The sequence below is a fragment of the Corylus avellana genome, chromosome ca6 (assembly GCF_901000735.1).
Source record: "Corylus avellana chromosome ca6, CavTom2PMs-1.0".
NCBI lineage: Eukaryota > Viridiplantae > Streptophyta > Magnoliopsida > Fagales > Betulaceae > Corylus > Corylus avellana.
The window spans coordinates 17,008,863-17,015,809 of record NC_081546.1 but is presented as its reverse complement, the minus strand read 5'-3'; the positions used below and the strand labels follow the sequence as shown (position 1 = coordinate 17,015,809).

At 37.1% G+C, this 6,947-nt stretch overlaps 1 protein-coding gene across 2 annotated transcripts; it reads left to right on the top strand.

Moving 5' to 3' along the window:
• The first annotated feature begins 219 nt into the window (after positions 1-219).
• On the top strand, positions 220-6,817 carry LOC132184296 (uncharacterized). Of its 2 annotated transcripts, none has more exons than XM_059597875.1 (7): positions 220-936; positions 1,465-1,599; positions 3,325-3,680; positions 5,119-5,863; positions 5,977-6,073; positions 6,197-6,251; positions 6,405-6,817. In XM_059597875.1, the coding sequence occupies exons 1-7, from the start codon at positions 450-452 to the stop codon at positions 6,465-6,467; spliced, it is 1,938 nt and encodes a 645-aa protein (XP_059453858.1). In that variant the 5' UTR covers positions 220-449; the 3' UTR covers positions 6,468-6,817. The 2 variants fall into 2 exon arrangements, with proteins under 2 accessions (XP_059453858.1, XP_059453857.1); XM_059597874.1 differs by having other exon boundaries at positions 3,322-3,680.
• The last annotated feature ends 130 nt before the right edge of the window (positions 6,818-6,947 follow it).

The following is a 6,947-nucleotide window of genomic DNA, read 5'->3' as shown; positions in this document are numbered from 1 at the left end:
ATTAGACGTGATCCTAGTCGATTGAGCTACCTCTTGAAGACCTGTTTGAATATATTAATATGTTTGAATGTTTGAATGTTTGAAAAACATTTTGAGTATTTAAAAATGGTAGAGTTTACTTATAAAAAAAAAAAAAAAATGGTAGAGTTTTATAAAAAAGCTTCGAAAGTTTAAATTGTCATTTCCCAAAAAAGAAAAAATAAAAATTGGTCACATGATCACATCCCACTACCTTGGTCCGTCAAACTTCCAGGTGACATAAACATTCCCGCAGCCGAAAGCAGAAGGAGCATCAAACCTCTCTCTCTCTCTCTGAAAGTCTCCAAAAACCCTAACAAAGATGAAACCCCAAAACTCTTTCTCCTCTTAGATTTCCTCTATGGCCTTTAATCCTTCAATCATTCAATTTCTTCACGGTCAAAATCCTAGCGATTGACAGGCACGCTCCCATGGAAGCGCGTCGCCCCACCCGAGCCGTCATCGATCCCAAGGTCCGCCACGTCGGCTTCTTTGCCCCCCCTGCCAATCCCCTACCGGGCCCTAATTCCACGTTGCTCTCTGGCTCTCCGGCCGGAAATTCTCTCTCTCCGGTCATGATTCCCCCTCCACGACACCCTTCCGACCGCTCGCCTGCCGTACCGGTGCCGGACACGGGTCTACGGCGCCAGGGTAGCGACCACGTGCCGGTCGGGAGCTACAACCCGTCCGAGTCGCTGCTGAGCTCTTCTCCTGCGGCTTCTTCGCCATCGGGTAGGGTTGGGCTGGCCGACGGAGAGTTCTCCGAGGAGTCCGACGGGTGGTACCGGTACCGACGGAGCGGGTCGGGAAAGTACGATCTGCCTCTTCCCGATACGACTCCGGAGAAGGCTCTGGATTATTCGGCGAAAAGTTCTGCGGCGCCGGTGTTGGAATCGAAGAAGCCTGCCCACGTGTCTGGTAATGCTTTTATAATCATTGCCGTTGAACAATGAATTGAAATTGGATATTAATGAATTTTGTTGTTGTTGTTGTGTTTGTGCGATTGGATTGGATTGGTTTAAATTTAGATTTTTGTTATTGAATATAAATGCTTTTTTCTTTAAGGGATTAGGGACCCGCAAAGTTCTTTTAGCATGTTTATGAAACTGTTGAATGCTTTTTGTTGTGAAGGATAAGTCTGACTTGTCAAGTTTTGGTTTTAACCATTGTATCAAAGCTATTGTTTTGCTGCCGGTTGAATTGGTTTGGTTTGGGATTAGGGATTGGATTGGTTTAAGAACTTATTCGTGCCCGTTGAAGTCAAAGTTTGTCAAAAGATATATTTTTAGGCATGATTTATATGCTGGTTCATTCCTGAGGCCGAGGTAGCTAAGTTGCTGCTTCCTGCTCATACATGTGTTGATTATATGGAACCTTCTGTTTTTCTTCTTTTGAACGTGTATTGGACTATTTATTCCTTTCTAAGAATTTGTAACAAAATTGCAGGAAAGAGTGGAAAAGCTGTTGTGGAAGAGCAAAATGAACTGCAGTCTAGTTCAAAGCGGCCGAAAGAAAAAACAACCAAAGCTGAAAGGCGTGCCTTGCAGGAAGCCCAAAGAGCTGCAAAAGCTGCTGCAAAAGGTTCAAGAATTGAGCTCATGTGTATTTGTTATTCCATGATTCACTATCAACAATTGATTGATTTTCTTCATAAGTTGACAGCATCCTTTCTTGATTTATTTTCTTCATAAGCCCCCCCCCCCCTCCTTTTTTTTTTGGAGAAAGGAGTCTGCTTCATTTGAACTTTTTACTTCATTTCCCTGTGAGAAAGCAATTTAAATAATCACGAGGCAGACTAATTGAGCATTTGTTTGTGCTTTTTACCCAAATAGGGCATAATTGTAGGAAGAGAATTGAACATTGTAGGTTTCCAACCTCTTATTAGATCTTTATATTTTGGGTATGCAGTTCCTGCTCCCTAGTATGGTTTTTAAGCTGCCTTAGTGGTGTGTTGTTTAAATCCGTAGAGAGTAAATAATTTTTTGTATATATTTTTTTATGTTTTTCTTCTTTGTTTTTTGGTTGTATTTTTGGAGCTCTTTTTTTGATATGTAATTCAAATTTGATTAAAAGTGTAAGGCGCCTCAAAGTACACATGCAATATACAACAAGAAATATCTAGTTAGAACGAGCAAAAGAAAAAGCCCAAACAATCCAACACCAACATGTTCATGATATGTTAATATGTTAGCATATTAAAATTGTTAATGATGGCTTGAAATTGTTTGCAACTTTCAATCAATTGTGAGGACGCCTCGAAAGCTTTAAGGAATTTTTCTCTGCACTTGTATCAAATTTTCATTTTCTTCCTAGTGTATAGCATGATCATATCATACACCAATTTATTGCTCTTTTCTATAAGTCGGTGTTAGCTGCATTTTATCATAAAAAATTGCTAATCTTTTTTTTTACGAGGATAGATGGTGTGCATATTTTTTTTTTTTCATAAAACATTTATTTTTTGAGATCTTGTAACAATTTAGGGAAAAGCGCTAGCCACATCTGTGCTATCACCCCAAAAAGACTTAGTTAATTTGGAGCTTCCTTAGTATTTATTGTAAAGCCCACTTAGTAACTAGGCAATGTGAGATTTAGCACTCATGACTATCTTTATAAACCACTCACTCTATGTGGGCTACTCCTTATCTTCCCAATATGGGACTAGAGTGTTACAAATATGTTGTTTTAATGCTCAACTCTTAATGTTTGACAAGTCTACTCTATTTAAGGAACCTTTTTTTTGAGGTAAAATTTCTTTGGGTAGGGTCTTTCTGATATTGTTTGGGACATGAGCTGTCAAACTTAGAAATTTTACCAGTATAAATTGTTTCAGTTACTGGCCACGCTTTCTATCAGGACTTATGTCATGGTATTTATAGTGGTTAGACTGATATGCCATATGTCTAGACCGGATGATTAAATACTTGGTAAAAGTTTGTAATGGGTTATAGTAATGTTACTTGACCAAATCTAGTAGGTTTTCAATGTTCATGTAAACGAATCAATGTTTAGTTTTGATTGAGTGGTTCCTCAGTAGGTAGAATGTTTCTCCTTGCATTTTAGTCAAGCTTGTCCTTGGTATTATGCAGTTTCTAAGTAGAAGGTATTATATTAGGTTGTGAGCCTGAGCAGGTTTGCATGTGGATATCAATCTTTTGGTGCATATGGATGCATGTATGCATGCACATGTATATGTGTGTACATTTGTATTATATATAAATATGTGAGTGTGTGTGATATCTACATGCTTCATGCCATTTATGTGATCAGTTATTGTGTTACTTGTTCATGTGATATGTGTAGCAGAGGGTAACAAATCTGCTGCTGTATCTGGGGGAGGACCTCCAAGTAAACCTGTGAAGCAGCCTTCAATAAAGAAAGACGCTCCTCCAGTTTCATTGTCAATTGCAGCTTCTGACAAGAAAGGCAGTGATCGTCCACCCGAGAAAGAGAGGAAGAAAGATGTTCCTCCTCCACGCATGCAATTTGATGATAAGAGCCGAGTGGAGAAGGCTAAAAGGCGTTCAGTGGTCCATCAAACTGAAGCTAGAAATAGAGTTGAATTGTTTCGGCATTTGCCTCAATATGAACATGGAAGTCAGCTTCCTGATCTGGAGTCCAAATTTTTCCAACTTGATCCTGTGCATCCTGCTGTATACAAGGTACTTTTTTTTTTTTTTTCCTATGCACTGTATACAAGGTACGTTATTTAGGAACTTAGTTATGCTCTGTTAGTAGTTTGAGGTTTTTTCTTAGGCTTCAAGCCTCTGAATAGTAAATTGAAACCTGAACATTCAACTTCCATTTATGTAACAAACAAGCTTTGTTGCCCAGGCAAGTTATGATCTGTTAGTAGTTTGAGATTTTTTCTTCAGGCTTCAAGAGCCTTTGAATAGTAAATTGAAACTTGAACTTTCATCTTCCGTTTATGTAACAAATAACAAGCTTTGTTGCCCAGACAGACATGGGAAGAGACAGAACATGACATGGACCGAGACATGGCAAATTAAGGAACTAGATGTGGAGATGACATTGATACAGTAAATGTTCACATTCATGCGGACACATGCATGTGCATGTGCCTGCACCCTTTATATGATGGCTCAAATATTTTGTGATTGCAGTTATATTCAATGTTTAAATATGTTAACAAAGTAGTTTCTTACAGACTTTTCTGCCCAAGTGTCAGTAAAGTGTCTCTTGTTGTAACCTTAAAAGTACAATAAAATCTGGAATGTGTTAGAGACATCTCTAAGAAATGCTGGAGAAGTGTCAATGTTTAAACCTGTCCTGCTGTCCAACACAATCATGGCTTCTTTCTGTTACAGTGTGCAACTTGTGAAAGAGGATGTTTTGTCTTTTTTTTTTTTTCCATTGGCTTTTCTGTGTTGGCAGACCATCATCTATACGTACAACGGACCCCCGTTTCAGTTTAACTAAACCTGTATTGTGTAACTTTTGTTTTCAAATAACCATTGTTACGCACATCAATATTCTTTCAGCAACATGACTTCATTTGTTTCTCTGTTACATGGACTGGACAGTAATGTTTTATTTTCCTTTGGTTACATTTCTTAATTGTTGAAAGTTTTGGTTAGAGTGCGCAGCAAATAAATGGATGAGTATGTAGCTATTATTCTAAAATAAGTATTAACTTTTCTGAGGACCAGTTTGGATGTATTTTTCTGAGTATTTTGATTTATTAAATAAACATTTAAGAAGTTTAATTGAAATCATTTGTTTACATGAACATTGATTTATTGATTTATTTTCTGAGTATTTTGATTTATTGAATAATCATGTAAGATTAAAGAAAAAAAAAATGGTATAATATGTTCCATTATCTTTCCTTTGGTTAAAAATAAAATGTTATTTCACCAGATTAATTGTTACTCTGTCAATTATCAATTTAAACAATCATTATTCCATGTTGTCTTTTGGTTAACCAAACAGTATCTGGAGGAAAAAAAACATATTTAATCTAATTTTTATATTTAATTACTCTGAAAGATCTAAGCTAAACAGGTCCTTAATTTCATACCAGTTTGTCTATTGAAACAAAATATAGTTTATTATCTGCTTGGGATGGATCTTTGTCAGGTTGGATTACAGTATTTAGCTGGAGATATAACTGGGGGTAATGCTCGTTGTATTGCGATGCTTCGAGCTTTCAAGGAAGCCATAGAAGACTATTCCACGCCACCAGAAAAAAATCTTGCGAGAGATTTGACTGCAAAAATCAGTAGTTATGTGTCGTTCTTTACTGAATGCAGACCACTTTCTATCAGCATGGGGAATGCAATTAGGTTTGTAAAGAGCCGTATAGCAAATTTGCCACTAAATCTTTCTGAATCAGAAGCAAAAGCTGCAGTTTGTTCAGATATTGAGCGTTTCATAAATGAGAAGATAATACTTGCGGACAATGTCATAGTTAGACATGCAGTTACAAAGATTAGAGATGGAGATGTTCTTCTCACTTATGGATCATCATGTGTTGTTGAGATGTTTCTGTTATATGCCCATGAGATGGGGAAACAGTTCCGTGTTGTGGTAGTAGACTCACGTCCGAAGCTTGAGGGCCAAGCATTACTTCGTAGGCTAGTGGCAAATGGCCTGAGTTGTACATACAGTCATATAAATGCCATTTCTTATATTATGCATGAGGTTACACGAGTTTTTCTGGGGGCTGCCTCTGTATTGTCTAATGGGACTGTATATTCAAGGGTTGGGACTGCATCTGTTGCAATGGTTGCTCATGCTTTCCGTGTTCCAGTTATAATCTGCTGTGAAGCCTATAAGTTTCATGAAAGGGTACAGCTTGATTCTATCTGCTCTAACGAACTAGGTATGACATCCTTTGTGAGCTGATGTTGATTTTGCTTTTCTCCTTTGACTGCTCCCGTTTTCCCCCCCTCTTTTCAGTGAAATGAACCCTGAGCATCACCAAACTGTATGCAGGTGATCCAGATGCTATTGCAAAAGTTCCTGGAAGAATGGATGTGAATTATCTAAATAATTGGTCCAATAAAGAAAATCTGCAACTTCTGAATTTAATGTATGCTTTATCACTTAAAAAAAAAAAAAAAAAGGAAGTTCTAAATTTTGTTCTCAACTGTTCAAATTACACTCATCTTTACTTTGGATAAGGAAATTTACACTTGGTATCACCCTGTAACAGGTATGATGCTACTCCTTCAGATTATATCTCCATGATTATCACAGATTATGGCATGGTAAGTCATTTTTTAACACTGATCTTTAAACTATAGTCTCTCATTTATTTGTAAGAATGCCAAGGATAGGATTATATGTTTTATTTTCTCTGGAAGCGTGAGATTGTTTTCTATTTTTTAGTATTAATCATTCTCTTCTTGTTCTTATTGTAGATCCCAACCACTAGTGTGCCTGTCATTGTGCGTGAGTATTCAAGAGAACACTTGTTCATATAGAAGAGAATGCAGGCGCGGCATTGTTGGATGAATAAAGGTCTTCAGTTTTTGTAGTTGTCATTAGAAATGAAACTTGAAAATTTTTCAACACCTAGGAATATCTCTTATTATTCTTTACTTGTTAAGTGATAATGTTGTGTCTTACCAATCTTGATGGTATTTGAATTTTATTTGGTAAAACATGACGCAGTGAAGAGTGCACAATTTTGCCTCTCCTGAAAGTGTAATCTAAATATTTTTACTTGTATATGGGGTTGCCTATTGGTTTGCAAGTTTTCCACATGGATGCTAATCAATTGCTAGTAAATGTTTCTTCAAATATTAATACTTATTGATTCATTTGCCAAATATTTCTCCTGGCTTGCTTTTCATGAACCTCTCTGAAAATGCCTTCCAGGCTTTGAATGGATTGTTGTACTTTTACTTGAAGTGACACTCAGTTGATATTAGTCAGATGTATCTGTTTAGCAAGTCTCTTTT